Source organism: Anas acuta, chromosome 1 (assembly GCF_963932015.1).
Source record: "Anas acuta chromosome 1, bAnaAcu1.1, whole genome shotgun sequence".
In the NCBI taxonomy this organism is placed as follows: Eukaryota; Metazoa; Chordata; class Aves; order Anseriformes; family Anatidae; genus Anas; species Anas acuta.
In genome coordinates, this window is record NC_088979.1 from 23691669 (window position 1) to 23707687 (window position 16019).

At 42.3% G+C, this 16019-nt stretch overlaps 1 protein-coding gene across 11 annotated transcripts in view; it reads right to left on the reverse strand.

Moving 5' to 3' along the window:
• STARD13 (StAR related lipid transfer domain containing 13) overlaps window positions 1-16019 on the reverse strand; it is a 294539-nt gene that overhangs the window by 28197 nt on the left and 250323 nt on the right. For all 11 annotated transcript variants that reach the window (XM_068672945.1, XM_068672941.1, XM_068672944.1 and 8 more), the window contains 3 exons: window positions 13173-13244; window positions 11058-11139; window positions 3188-3251 (listed from right to left, as the gene is read on the reverse strand). In XM_068672945.1, coding sequence (XP_068529046.1) covers window positions 3188-3251; window positions 11058-11139; window positions 13173-13244 — 218 coding nt within the window. The remainder of the gene's footprint in view (window positions 1-3187; window positions 3252-11057; window positions 11140-13172; window positions 13245-16019) is intronic.

Genomic DNA, 16019 nt, shown 5'->3' on the forward strand with positions numbered 1-16019 from the left:
TTTATTTATTGTTCATCCCAATAAACAAAGGGGACCTTACAGAAGATTCCTTGCTAATACAAATCCCTGTTGCTGCACTAACATTACTGTATGAACTGTCAGGATTTAGCCTGTATTTTCTACAGGCTGGAATAGATTAAACTAGCCAAAGTGACAGAGACACTGTGAAAAACAAGAGGAGAGCACAGAGTATGAGTAGACAGAAATAAATATAAATTCAGTGGTGAATATACTATAACTAATTTTTAGAGAAAAATAAATTTTCTTTCTTTTTTTTTTTTTTTTTAAATAGAAGATAGAGTTGAACAGAAATTGCAATTGGTAGTAAACAAGTTTTGCAACTAACCACAGCAAAGAGAGGATTATGTTCTGCCCAAGAATCAGTCAAAAAATGTAGAAAAAGAAAAAAAAGTTTAGTTTAGTTTTTTAATTGGTAATGAAACATGCTTGTCTTTCATCAGAAGAAAAATCAGATGAGTTATCTGGATACTGAAATGCTGCTATGGTGACTCACTCCAAATTCAGCTACGCTGTGTGTCCTGTGACATAATGTGCTATTCTTTTGATGGAATCAGTAGAAATTCTGGAAGCCACAAACATCCTGAATGACCCACTGTTCTTGTTAGATATCAGAGTGCCCTGATAAATGAGATAGTCCCCCAAAAATGCAGAGAGCACTTTACCAACCGACGTGTCACCAGCTATGGGGACAGAGGACCGAAAGTAGGTCTCAAAGCCACAATTCATTTCATGCAGAGGGAGCAGGCATCTTGGAGCAGCGAGTGTGTACTTCTACTGACCTAGGCTGAAATCAAGTGCACAGCTTTGGAACACGTTCAAAAGTCCATTTAATACCAGTATTCTTGGGAAGATGAGAAGGGGCAAGTTTCTTGAGAAGTGACTGATAACATTTGCCAAAGAGAAAGAGGTTTTTACTCACAGATTTGTTACAGCTGATTTAAAATAGTACAGCTTTTTGAGCGAGGGTACACTTTCCTAAGATACAGAGGGATGCTAACAAAAGGCAAAAAGTAGGTTTATTTGCGGTGGAATTTTGCCACATTTCTCCAGCTGGGTGCAGGAATTCTCATAAATCGACAGCTGCAGAAGGCAGTTAATCCAAAAGCTAATCTCTGTCTGTCCAAATCGCTTACGGACATATTTGCAACACATACACAAGGATTTCTGTTTGCGTCTCGATGAAGCCAACGGGAAGAGAGCAGCCCACAGTGTGAATGCACCTCCTAGCACGAGGCGGGTGGGTGGTGGGGAACGCTCACCCCTCGTTGGCTTTCACAGGAACCTTCTCTGGCAGCTCGCTTGGCCGTGTTTGGATGAATTGCTCAAGCAGCTGCGCTCGTCCTGTGCGAACCTGTTATGCTGGACCTCCAAAGCAAGCTGATTTTGCATTTCATTGTTCAAATCACCATAGAGACTATTAGGAAAGGCAGTATCTACCATTAAAAAAAAAATTAAAAAAAATTTACTTGATTCAGTGGTCAATTCTAGACCCAATTTCCAGGTTTTGCACTTGCATTTACATTTTCTTTTGTCAGCAGTCCCTCTTCTCTCATCTTCTCTCCCCCACGTTTTAATCTATTTTGTCTTGCTCTGTATCTGCCATCCCAAATCTCTTCTGTCTCCTTTCTCCACATTCATCCATGCTCTGCTTCACCCTGGCCTCATGTACATGACCGAACTAGCTCCTGCCCCCTGAATGGATACCAAGCAGGGCAGCTGCACTCCCACAGCAAAAAAAATGGTCATCCACAAGGAGAGCAGATGAGAGCTTCAAACCCTTCAGAAGATGGAGGAGCGGTAGCTAAATTTAATAAAAAATATGATACCAAGAAAATACTCCTTTTTTAACCAACACAATCAGACACCTAACGAAGCAAGCAAGCATACAAACCTCACACCAAACCTAAAACACGTCAAAGAGCAGGAGAGGAACTAACATCTACACAGAGTTTCCAAAGGATAATCAGCATTCACCTATGTGTTGCTTTTTGCAGTTCTGTCCCTTGTGCAGCTCAAATATCTCTGCTTGTACATGTGTGCACACACACAACCCAGAAATCTCTCCAAGCAGGTCAATGACACCATCGATTGAGCTGGCTTTTGCTGATTGACCTCAGCCTCTTGCTGTAGTGCCTACCTGCCCAAATCATAAAGGGTTCTGTAGTCAGGGGATTTTACTGTTCTTTCTGTCAGGTGTGAGGCTGGTATTTGATGTGGAAAGTGTTGGCACTTAGCAAAGACAAGAAAAATCCATTAGGGCTGAGGCAGTGAAGAAGAGATGGGATCCCCCTGGCTTCAGTGAATGGACAAAAACGCTAAGTAGGCTGCGTACACAGGAAAACAAATGGGCATGGGCAGAAGGCAGACTATCTGGACACTAAACCCATTCTTTGTCCAAGTTCTCTCAAACAGTGTACACAGTATAAATAGACTGATTCTACAAAAACGCAAAAAATGGCAGTTTTTTTCTTGGAGGAAGTTTTTATAAAAGCATTAGACAAACAGTCTAAGAAAGACAAATATACACCAAGATTTCTCAGCATCAACCACTACCCCGTTGTGTGCCTGGGGGAATTTGTGACTAGAAAGCCAAACGTTCAACAGTTAACACTGGGCATGTTACAAAACTCTCAAAATCAATAGGCAGCTTCTGCATTCCTTGCTGAAACCCTTTAAGCTCAAATAATTCCCATGTTACACAGGAGTTATAAGGATGATGGGATTTATTTTCATATTCTTAAGTGGGAATAAGTCGGAACAAGAAATAAAGAAAACCTATTGTTTCCATTCGAGGAGCTTCCATTTTTCCTTGTCTGGATTTTTTTTTGTGTACTCACACGGCATTGGCAAACAAGCCTGCCTAATGAAAAGGCACTGTCTTTTTGCCCACTAACTTGAATCACAGATACATAAAGCTTTAAGTATTGCACGTGCCCTTTTAACACACATAGTATTGTTCTTGCTGTATTCGTCACAGTTTTTCCTTTTTTCTTTATATTTTCAAGATTCAGCAAACCATTGTCCTTCCACATAATGCTAACGCACACATTTGGAGTCAAACACACTTAACTTACTTTTAAGAGCATTACTGACTTAAAAACTAAATTGGGGAGCTCTTATCACAAAATCCCAGGCAAAGCCCGCACATTTCACAAAGTTTCCTTACCTTTTTTCTTTGGAAGTTCACATCGAGTTTCATTGAGGCGCACTTGTTCAGTGTGTTCAGTCGTCTACAGGGTAAAGCAAATTCAAAAGATTAGCTGCCTCTGATTAAAGGGCATGACTTTTCATAAGTTCAAAAGCTTTTCTCTTATCTGCCTGTAGGGTGCTAACTGCATACAACAGGCTTCAGAAAACGATACTGTTCATATTATTCCAGGCTATGAAACTACTGTGTTAAAAGGGCATCTTAGCTTCCCATTCCTTGATAGATAGTTTTTCTATACTGCTTTTTTAATTCACAGACACTTAAACACTTAGCAAAGGGAACTGGCATAAACAAAACACCTGTGGTATACAGAGAAATGACAAGAGAATAAGGACATAGGTTGTCTTCTGCAGGAACGTAGCATAGTTGGTCTAAAAAGATTAAATGCAAATGTTAGGGGATTTCAAAGCACTTGTGAAAGACTAAAGAAAAAGTCAGTTTTTGATTCAGTTCCTCACTTTAGGCAGTTAATACATCCTTAAAAAAGCTAACATAAGAACTTTTAGCAATTAAACATTTTTTTACAGCTGACAGTTCCTTTCCTACACCAGTGGGTCTTATAGACAGGTTAACACACCCAAAATGTAACAGATTTAACATTTTTTTTAAATAACTATTTTTCACTATTTTTGACCATGAATTGTTTGTAATGATGTTACCAGGAACTCTGCAAGGCTTCTGCTCTTTAAATCCAAGGCTATTCCATGAAGATAATAGATTGAAATGATAATCTGATAAAGATGGAAAGTGAAAACATGTGTGTGTCCATTTGCAGAGAGAGAACACAAGAAAACATTCTTTTTCAACAGCGGGCCTACTATGTTAAGCATAAATGCTTGGTTTTTGTTTATACTTACAAATCCTGATTCATGAAACTATCCATCTTCTAAAAGCAGAGGCTCAGAGTTAAATATGCTCAACTGTAAACATCTTCCTGATTTAGGGCTGAACTTCAAAAAATATAGAAAGGCAGATTGAGGGAGGCATGTGCCCACAACACTCTTTTGTGGGTTGCCTGTTATCTATGATGCCTTTGCAACAAGAGCTGCCCCTGTTGCTTCTGTGTCCCAGGAAGAGGCTGCAAATCTCCAGAACTGATAAAGTTTGAAATATGTGTGAGAAGTTACAAGGACATGTGAAAAAAGTATCTCATCTACGATATAATCTCTCATATGGCACAAGAGCATTACAGCATTAGCATACTCCTCCCCGTGACTTCTAATATTAGAAACCATTTCAAATTTTCACCACTTATAAAGAACAGGCTCACCAAATGTGGATATTCCTTAAAAAATTTATTTCGCAAAGTACCACCTGCTCATTTGTAGATAAAATACTTCTCCTTAACTCAAGCCAATAAAACCCTTATGCCGTATCAGAAAAGCCCTACGCTCATCATATTTATGTGAGTATAATGCATGCACAAGCACAGCCTATATGTGTGTTAGCAATGTCCTTGTAATAAATTGCAGGCTTTGTGGCTCTGTAACGATATCTTCAGCCTTCTGCCCACAGATCCTCCTCCTCAGGGATTACATCTATCATTGCAAAACTCATCTTTTGCCCAAACATGGAATTCTGCAACGCAAAGTTGCATTTTCTTGGGGCTCCAGCTGAGTAATGCTCTGCTCTTCTTTTGAGTAGAAAATGTTTAAATTTGCATATTGATATCGACTCCAAATATGTAGAGGCACAGACACCAGTTCAAAGCACTCCAACCCAACTTTGTCTTTGTGGAGACAGCTTCCTCCGAGGGGTGAAAGCAGCTCAGATGTGAATCCCTGCACCTCTGCGTTAGCTGCCCTGTGCTGGAGGGACATCTTGTAGCTGCATTTCCACAGTGATATGCTGCTGTGTGCAGCACACTGCTGGGCTGCCTCCCACCAAACCTGGCCACTGCATGGCTGAGTCAAGACCCTGGTGCTGTGGCTTTATCTACGCCATTCTAGTCTGCACAATGAGCAACAACTGGCATATCTGGAGGTCTCTGCAGTGGCACTCTCATTCACCTGAACACTGTGGAGTGCCATCAGTTTGTGTTCCCTGTTAGTGTGAGTGAGACCTGGCAATGCCCTGACATCCCATCTGAGTCTTTCCCCTGGGTCTTTTCCCTGGGTTTCTTTCCCCTGTCTGACAGGCTGGGGGTAAAGGACAGTGTGACAAACCCCATCTGACCACAGCACCAACTGGGGTTCAGCCAGACCACGGGCTGGGAAATACGCCCTGATCCCTTGAGCTACACATCACACAAGGCTGAATGGGAGCAAGGAGTGAGCTAAATTGAACCCCAAAGGCTCCGAAATCCTGAGAAACCACTACCTCCTTTGAAGCTGCTTGTCACACCTCAGTCCTCAGCCTCCATCTCCCTCATCTCCATGACAGCAGGCTGGAGAAACTCCCCTGAGTAGGCCTCTGGCAGGTGATTTCTGCAACTGTTTCCTCAAGAGCTTATAAAATAGCCTTACACTTACTGCCTATTTGCACTTGTTAAGGTGAAGAAGATGTAGAAGGAAACATTTTACATGCAGGAGTCAGTGCTCCTTTCACTCAGTGTGATGCCACTTGCCACCTAAAACCACAGGAGCACGCGATGCACTTTAGGAGCAGGATGAGAGGAAAGTGACAGCCAGTGACTTAACACTTTGAAGAAAGTGTCATGGTACTTCTATAAAAGAGAGCTTCTTCTACAGCACGGAAAGGTGCAGAAAGCTCACGGTCGAACAAACAAAACCATCCAAAGCAATTGCTTTCCTGCTAACTGCATTAGTCTCAGCGGAGAACTGACAGGTCAGCTCTACCCGAGCAAATGCCGTTGCTTAAACTGGAGGCTTAGAAAGCCTCGCCATTGTGCCGGCTGCTTTCTAATCTGGCTTTTCTGTGAGGAGCTCACTCCATCAGAAACAAAACTATTTCTTAATGGGAGCCAGGGGCTCAACCTCAGGTTTTAAATTTACCCATCTACAAAACAACGGCATGCTGTTTGGGGCTCTTCCAATGCTGTGGAAAGATTTGCCAGCGAAATTAGAGGCCTAATGATCAGATTTGTTAGCTTGCCTGGTACTAACAACTCCAATCAAAGCCAGTCTGTTTCGACTTCTTACGCCCTGTTGATGTGCCAGCGATGGCAGAAAGCTTTTCTCATCTGCTTAAAGTCGTTAGATGACTGACAGCCAAGTCCTCAACAAATCTTAAAAAAAATATATAAAAAACCCAAAAGTCTCTGGCTACAAAAGGCTGTTACTAATGTCCCAGTCAAAGTGAGAGTAGCACTACATATGGGAAAAGGCTGATTGTTTCTAATGTTACCAAAACACAGAATCTGGACTTGAGAAAAGGCAGAAAAAAAAACACATTACATTAACACAAAAGAAGTGGCTACATAAAAAACATCATCTAGGATGCATTTGAATGCTTGTCTAGAGAGCTCTGCAGTGTTCAGGAGAAGCCTGGAAACTGTTCACTATATGAAGAACTTCCCTGTTAATTGTATTTTTTCTCCAGGTCATCACAGGTAAACACTACCTCTATGGTGAAACACCACCTCTATGTTGAAAAGCATCCCTTGAGACAATACTTAAACATAAAAGGAGTAATTTAGGTGCCTAAACACAGGAGTTTGGTGCTATTTTAGATTCCCAAGAGTATCAAGCCTGGCCTTCAGCTGCTGCAGGTCATCTTGGTCCAGCCAGCCCATAGAGAAGTCTGAGCTATCTGAGGAGATCTCAAGTGGCATTAGATACAGGTATTTAGGGCTCTGAATCCCATCCCCAGTGCTGTGCTTATTTACCCTTCTAGTGGAAGTTCATCAGAAGGAGGAAATCTCTGAGTTTTGCGTCCTGTACAGCAGCACACAGCACATACAAATAAATACAATCTTGCAGCCAAGAACAATATGATTATCTGGAAAACCTCAAGGGTGACCTGTTGTCCTGCCTGAAAAGCCATCCAGATAACAGGAAGACAACTTTAAGGCAACATGGAGCTCCATGAATTCCCCGTGACGTCCAGTGGGGAGGGCTGTCATGGACTGGCATGGACCAAGCAAACAGATTTTATGGTTCTGTAAACTCCTCCCTGAGGGAAATCCTACTTTATTTCTTTGTTTTATCATTATCCTTAGCCGAGTTTAGGTGCTGTATACACTGGCTTCTTGTGGTGTGATGAGATTTGGGAAGAGGCCATCCAACTCCTCATGCGGGGCTGTGCTGAAGACTGAACGCTGAATAAGGGTCTTATCCACACTGGCAGGACTGGTGGAAGCGTGTACTGGCACATCCCTGCTCTGCCCATTTTGTACATGAAGAAAATATGCTGTTTTCCAGCCCTATCATTTTTTATCATTGCTGCAACTGAGTGAAGCTACACACTCACACAAGGTGAACCAACTAACCAACTTGCCTTGAGATCAATGGGAGCCATTCCACTGGCGTCAAAGCAGGGCTTTTCATGCTGCACGTGGAGAGCTGGGCTTGCTTCCTAACAGCATCCACAGCAATATAGCTCAGCAGATTGTGTTGACTACACAATCACCATTTCAAACTCTAATAGTACAGTATCTCATATACGGTGTCTTTTGGATTACTAACAAACTATCTAATAGATATGGACTATAGAAAAAGAGGCTGCTGGCTGTTTGGCACAGTTCAGATTTTAAGAGCCTGGTGTAAGGCCCTATTATCATAGTACTATTACATACTTATTCTTTATATATTGTCAGTGTATTTACATTAGTACAAAAAGTACAACATGGCTTGGCTTTTCCTCCTCACCCTCTTATCACAGCGGCCACAAAAGTTCCCAGAGCAGAGTCTGTTGCTGCTATTTTGGAAATGACACAGAGATCCAGCTATAAAATTTTCATGCCCAATTATTATTTTGGCAGGCTGACAACGCTTGCCTGCAGATTGCATGGCAATTTTCTATTGTTCGTTACTCAATAAAATCTGAATGGAATCTCTTGATAGGAAAAAAGATACGCCTCTAACCCAAAGGCCTCCAATTTGGTCTTTACTCTGCCAAATTTTCAAATGATACTGTCAACAGCAGGAGTGGTAGAATATCTCAAAAAGGTCACAGAAATCTTTTACAACTGGGAGTCTTAGGCTTTCTGACTAAAGTACTACCAGCTGCCTTAAAAAAAGAAAAGGTTCCTCTGCATTTGTGGCTCATATTTTCTTGTATACTGCAATGTCACAGAAAACTGATTATAAAATGGGTTTAAGAGTCTGATTTCAATCCACAAGAGCAGAGAAATTCAGTGTTTATGCTAGAACTATTATAGTTTAGAGCACTCCAGCTCTGAACTATAAAATTATCCTCCCAATAAAATGGAGAACCCCACTTTGTTCACTCCCATGGCCTCAATGCACTGTTAGTCAATGTGAAGGCTTGGTCATTGCTTTGAGTGCAGTGGGAATTTTGGATGTATGAAGAATGGATGTTGGCACCCAACCTGGCAATCTGTACTTGCAGAAATAATAACCGACCTTTTCTTTGCTTTCTGTTTCAGAAAAGCGTGTCACAGCCCGCAGCTCTTTTATGCCATACTGGCATGCACCTTACAGTAATGCCAACACAGAACAAAGCAAGGGTAGAAGAGTGGCCACCATGGTTGGCCGAGCTGTGAGGATTTACAGTATACTGCAAAACTTGGAAAAAGTTCATTTTGTAGTTACAGTAACACAGTTTGTACTGGGGGGAGTGACTGACTCTGTTTACTGTTTCTGATGAACCCGAAACTTGACATTTGGCGCAACTGCTTTTTACGGGTCACTCTCAGTTAAAAGTTTGGAACTCCTGAATTACAGCAAGTTAAAAGTCTGCAATCTGAAAACACGACTCTTCCATCTCTATAATCTGTATATAATGCTTCTCTTTCTACCTGACTCATATAACAGGTGTCATTCTTTCTTAGATCTAAGCTGTTTAAAAACACCCAACAAAAATTAAAGCAAATGGATGTTGTCTTCAGAATAAAATAATTCCAGAAGTTACTGGACAGTCATGAAAACCTTTACTCTTAAATAAAATAATTTGGCAAGGTCTGTCTCTGGGCTTGTGTACTGTAGGTCTCAGCAGTATCATTTGATTTAGGCTAATATAAAGCATTGTCATATCAGTACATCTCTCCAGCTGCTAGTTTATTTTTCCAAAACCTCACATTTCAATAAAAGAGAAAAAAAAAAACAAACACCGAAGAATCTCTAGCTGTTCAGCTCACAAAGAAATCCTCATTAATGCAGACCCGGTGTAACCATTGCAGGTATATCTGTGAGTCTACAGGAAGTCTGGAAGAGCAAGAGGTGCTGTCACTTAGCTGAGTAGATGTTGGATGCTTCTGACTGTAATTGCAGGACTACTATTGCTAATTATTTCAGAGAATAAAGGCTGGGGAAAGTCGCAGAGCTATGCAATGACTGCCACTCACTGTTTGCTCTTATAAGAATGGGAGAAGGACAGGAATAAATGCATTTTTGTATAGTGCTTCAATTTTATGGAAAAGGGTAGGTGGAAGAGACCTCAACCTTCTACCACTTCCAATTTCCTAGACTACAGCAAGGTAGTGCCAGACTAAATCAGTGGTATGTATGTATGTGTGGGAAGAAAGTTTCTTAGGTATGGGAAATCCCTCCCACCAGGTCAGTAGGTCAAGCTTGTAGTTATTCCACTCCCTGGCATCTTTGAAAACAGTCACTGTTTTTATTATAGATTTCTTCTCAAACACAAAGGCTACTACATGGAGAAAGATAATATTCTTTTCCTCATGTCTGTAGTAAACAAATCAAGAAGCAACCTGCAGCAAGGAAGTTTTGGGAAAGCATTCTGACAGCTATGCCCAGAAATTTTCTGGATCCTCCAGGAAGGAAGGCCGCTCCTGGCCTGGAAAGAGGGACTAGATAAACTGTTTTCCAGCCCTACTTTCTGTCACTCTAGGAAAGCCTCCATCACAGGCTCATTATCCCTGCATACAGTGTGATGTGCAATGGAACAGCACATACTATCTGTTGCAGAAGGGGAAATAGAGCTTTGTCCAATTATTTTGATGCTGGTGTTGTGAAAGTTTCCATAACATGTAATAAGGCATGTTTGGTTAGGGGCTAGATGCTCCTTTGTCCTTACTGAAGTGGTGTGGAGCAGAACCCAGCTTGAGCTGAGCACAGGAGAAATAAGGGGAACAATGCCTCTGCAATGTGGTTTTGCAGAATTACCGCAGAATTGTAGCTTCCTAAGTCCTGGGGGACAGTACTGGAGCAATGCAATGCAGTACACTCATCACAGACAGAGTATAAAAAGCTAGATAAACAGCAAACACAAGCCTTTAGGGAGGGGTAGACCAATGACTAGTTGTAGTAGCTGTAGCACTGTGGGGTTCTGGTCCCAGTGCTGTTGGTGATGCCAAAAAGAGAGTACCAAGGGAATTACAGCAGACTGAGAGCCATGCTTGCTGCCAGAGAAAGTACTTGCTGAATTGCCTCCAGTGAAGTTTTATCTTTTTTGCCGTGCTTGGACATAGAGCTGTTCACAACTCAAAATACAACTCCTTCATTTATTCAGGATTTCCTTGTATCCATGCTGTTTTTTGTTAAAATGAAGGTGGTTCAAATCCACTGGTTTTGGACCCTTAATCTTGCAATGTTTTCTATGAGCGTAGTGGAAAAACTCCATTTTTTTCAGTAAGAGAAATGAATTCAGAATGGCATCATTTTAGATATCATTGCTTAATTCACACGGATAAGCAAACATCTTTTCTGCTGGGCCGCTGTGCTAGCAATAACAAACCAGCTCACGTTTTCACATTATCAGGAAAGAAACTTGAGGTGTCATTTACCTGCAAAGAGGTTCTACAAGGTCCTTGTCAAGAAAATCATGATCTCTCTTTACTGCAGCAATGTCAATGGGGAATTGGGAGTCTATAAAAGGAGACACAATATTAAGATGACTGCTTGCTCTTCAAATGAAAACACATTGTCTACATCAAAAATGTTTTGCATGTACTGGCTTACTTAAATCTAGCATTACTGATTTCACTCAGGTCTGGTTCTCTTCCAGCTGTATTGGTGACCCTTGCAGTCACCTTATTATTTCTTTTCTCTTAAATGTCTAGTTGAGCATCCTGTGCACCAAAGAGACAGCGACATTATTTCACTTTGGCTTTAATAAGATGTTCAATTGTTCGCTGTTCTTTCTAGTGCCTAACACAAATGAATGAGATCAGAGAATTACCAACACACACATTATCCACATAAGCAATAAGGTTCCCATTCCCATTCCCATCAGAGTGACTTTAATGAATTGCTAGACAGACTCTAGAAACATTTTGAGCTTTTCTTTGCTTTTAATACAACTCCCAACAACGATGTTTTCAGACAAAGGGTTACTCAAGTAACAAGCAAAAAAAATGAACTGAATTATAACCCCCAAAACTTGCTAAAAAGCCAAACTGGTGTGCTGGAAGCTGACACTTGTAATGAAAAGTGACATGGCTGCAACACATTAGTGGGCTCCGTAGCAGCGGGACGGGCTCCAGCGCGGTGGCTGCGCTCCAGGCTGCTCTGCCATGTTTAGGTACCGCAGTGGGAAGCTGGGATAGGGGAACTGCAGCCAGCATTTTCAGACACTAGTGCTTAACATTTACATAATAGATGCCTGTAAAAATGACCTTGTTTTCAGAGACGCTGGCTGTCTAGAGCGCGCGTTGGCTGTATGGGAACTGTGGGAGCCCAGCATGGGCTGCATTTTGGAAGGAACATCCCTTTGAGGATCGGCAGGCAGTGAACTCTCCTTTCTTTATGTGAGATACCCTGACTATAACGCAGACACTAAAGGTACTGCTGGGTACCCAGGGACTGTGATACTGTGATAGGGACGTCTATGTCAGCTTTGGTCAGGTTTATTAAGCTTAGTTCCTTGCTGCTTCAGCAGAGCCTGCCAGGCTCCTGTGGAGCCACCTGAGCATCTGTGCATGGCTCTCCCCAGTGCTCCTGGTCCTCGGACACCTTGCCCCACTGGGACCCAGCACTGGAGGCTTGCAGGACCTCAGCTGGCCCTCAGGAGGTGTCCTCGGCACCATGCTTCCCACCGCTCCCAGCTCTGTGGAGCTGGCTCTGACCCGCGAGGTTTCTTGGCTCCATGTGTGGAGCTGTGCTGCCTCCAGACCCAAGCTGACCCTGGCCAGTGTCCAGCGGGGCTTGGCAGAGCTGTGTGTTGGCTAATAAGCCCGAGCGGTCCTAAGCTGGCTCTGTGTCTCTGGCAGGGGGAATAGGCAGTTTGGAAAAAATGAGGATCAGCTGCAGTTTCCCTCTCAGCACTGAGCTACAGAGAGCAGGAAAAAAATGACTCCCAGTTCCCAAATTGCTCTTGAAGGCACCAGCAGTGTACATGCTCGCCCTGTCCTCCAGGACACCACTTCCCTGAGGATGACTGTCCATCACCCACCCACTCCATAAACAGCTAGGATGGGGACATGACCATTCGCTTTGAGCTAGCACTGCAATATTTGCTTTTCTTGCTTTGCAGGGAGAGGAGGACAAATGTAAAACACAGCTCAAGTGATTCACTTTTGGTAATTTTGCAGAGTTTTCAATTTCATTTTCAGTAAGATTGAAATTTTCAGTAGCTTTTGATATCTTCAGTCTTGTTTTTGACAGCTCAGGAAGTTTTTTTATTCATTTTTTTAAAGACCTATGCATTTATTTTTTTTTTACTTCTTTTTGTTAATCTTTGAGGTTTACAAAAATTGTGTCCCCCTCTTTTCTTCCATAGCCATGAAGGCAAGAATCTCACTTTTCTTTAGGCATTCATACGACTCCAGCAGCTGAGGCTTTGTGAAGCAGCCAGACACGGCGATAACTCACTCAAATGCAGAGCTGGCCGACTGCAAGCTCTCCTGGCAAGGGCCCAGTGCACTTTCAGTACTGCACAAAGAGCAGAAAAACCCACTTACCCTCGTAGAACTGAGCATACTGGGGAAATCCAGCTGCACGTAACCAGTCACACGCTTCCTTTGCTTCGATTTCTGAGGAGAAAGAGAAAAGAGAATAATTCACACGTTGTTATTTTGCATTAGAAGCATTTTGATTACAAGAAAATGGCAAGGAGACTTGGTAATAGCTGCTCCCTGCTTAAGAGCATTGTCATCGCTCTGAATTATTTTTTCACGGCATCAGAAAATAAAATAGAGCCCATCAAAGAAATCCACCTGACTCCATAGGGCTCTGGGGTTTACACAGCTGTTTGGTGCCTGAGATGAAGACACCAAAGTTTTAATCACCTTCACGAGGACGGAGGGCTGCTCAGTCAGGTTTGTCTTCCTGTGTCCTATCCTTCCCCAAAGGCAAGATGTTGGAGAGAGGGGAAGATGAAGCAGGGTGGAAATGGAATGACAGAGAACATGCAGTGGGTTTTCTCTTGTTCCGACACTTCTTGCAGAGAAAAATCACACTTGAAAGACACAGAATGGTTTGGACAGGGCTAGTGTTACTGAAGGGAAATTGCCCAGGTAGGATGCACCTTCCTACCTCTAGCCATCTGAACTCAATTATGTAGAGTCCCTCCACAGTCAACAGAGAGACAGTTACTTGCAAAGGGTGCTTCATTTCACCTTAAAGTAGTGTCTAAAATAGATGGGATAAATCACTTACTGACAAGGCCTTTCTCTTGTGGCTGCTAATAGAGGAGGGATAAACTGCTGCAGGTATGTCTATGCAGCTAGATGGAAACAGGGACAGTGACTGGCAGCACTGCATCCCAGACCACTCGCTCTTCTTTCATTTTAATCCACTTTTGAGCCTGTTTGGGACTGTTTCAGTTATCTTTCTTCAAGACAAATCTTTTCTTGAGAAGGCCAGTGTGAAGATGAATCAATTTGTCTCATCTTCTTCCCCGTTCTCCACTATTTAGAAGCATAGACACAGCTTGTGCTGGACTAGGCTTCCACTTTCAAGCAGAACTCACTGGGTTTGATGTATCCTGCCCACCTGGAGGAGGTGCTGGGATGACCAGAGAACAGCATCTCCTTAGCTGGGGGTGACAGCAGGGATAGGGGAGGATGAGATGTTGATATTAGGGTCACTTGATTTTTGCCAAGCTCCACGAGATCATTTTACTGAGACCTGAGAGCACTGCACCAGGTCCACCTCTGCCCTGCCACATGGGCACCCACGCTGCCTGCATGTGCGGCTGCTCCCACAGCCATGGGAAGAACAGCAGAAAACATAGAAAAAGCCAGATATATGTGGATTGACAGCAAAACCTGGGCAACATTTCCTTCCTGCTCCGATCTAGACCAGGATCTACCACCTGGCTGGTTGTGGTTTACAAAATCAAAGTCAAAACACGTGCCTGCATCTCTTATACTTGCAAAATTTAGATGTGTGTCGGCTAAGGAATGGAGTGTGCAGGTGTTGAAGAAAGGAGACATTTATGTTGCTTATTATTCGAGCTGAATGAATCAATCAAGGGTTTGGGCACACTTGCAGTTATAAAATCTAGGCAGCCATAATATGAAAACCTAAATATAAAACAAGCAACGGAACTGAAAGAATAAAATCAGGCTTAGTTGCTCTTCTGCATGTTTTACTTTGCATGCAAAAATAATGCCAGTTGTAAATCTGCTTTGTACTAAAATGCATTTTTATAGATAGGGAATGCTGGCATGAATTTTTCCCTGTCCAACCCCATTCAAACCACTCCTTATATCCCTAATGACTTTACCCACTGCAGCTCACCATAAAACCTGCTTTGAATACACTCTCCAGTATGTGACCCACACACCTTTTTCTGATCCACTAAACACTGAACCACACCAGCAAATTTTGTTGCAGAAATAAAAATTCAGAGTGTAAGGCCTACTTATCAAAAGCCCAATTTCCCAAAGATGATGAGACAGCCAGGAACAGCTCTGCAATGGCAGCAATCATTAGCAGTGCTGAAAAGGATTTACCACCAGGTCTTCATTTGCTTTGACATTAGCTCATGTTAAGGCCAAAAAATGGAGTATGAAAGTACATTCAGTTCTTAACACCACACAAAAGAATGAGCAGCTTACATAAAACGTGGCTCTCACTACTGCACATCTGTGTGCCTAAAGTACATCTCTATTATGTTCCAGTGAGGCTGAATATTTTTATTAAATGCTTGGAAAAAAGACAAGCCTTTATACTCTTTCTTTTGCTTAATTCAATCTCATGAAACACAGATGAATCAATCCCATTTCAAAATGTATTTTACAACTCATAACAGCTGTACGTACATTCTAGCTTCATCTGGCCTGGAAGCACAACTAACAGAGGCTGTGGGTGATGGAGAATGCTACCATTTAATGCTCTTATATGCTTATCATATTTCAGTGTTTTTTGCAGTTGGCTGCTCAGAGGATCTTGCTGAGGAATCTTCCTGCAGACCAAGTGAGGTCTGAAAAATCTCAGGTTGCAGTGGGTGAATAATTATAGGGAATAAGCAAGGAAAGCAAACCTCACCCCTTCAGTTTTTGTTGGAGGCTATTGTTTTTAGAGGCTGTTTGTAACATACTGCAGCCCACTCAAACTCAAAATGATTAATGGAGTAACTTCTGCCTTCAAATCTTTGACTCCATCTCCTCCATAAAGGCATCTCTTGGGAGTATTCTAATTTTCTGAATGATTGCCTCAAAAAACAGATTCAGCCTTGAACAAGATTTGCTAAATCAGCTTCCAGCACACTGAGTCTCAGACACGGATACGGGTAACGCCCAGTTACCTCCCTTCTCTCTTATCTTTTCTAACTAAATGATTACATGATTGTCTTATTCAGA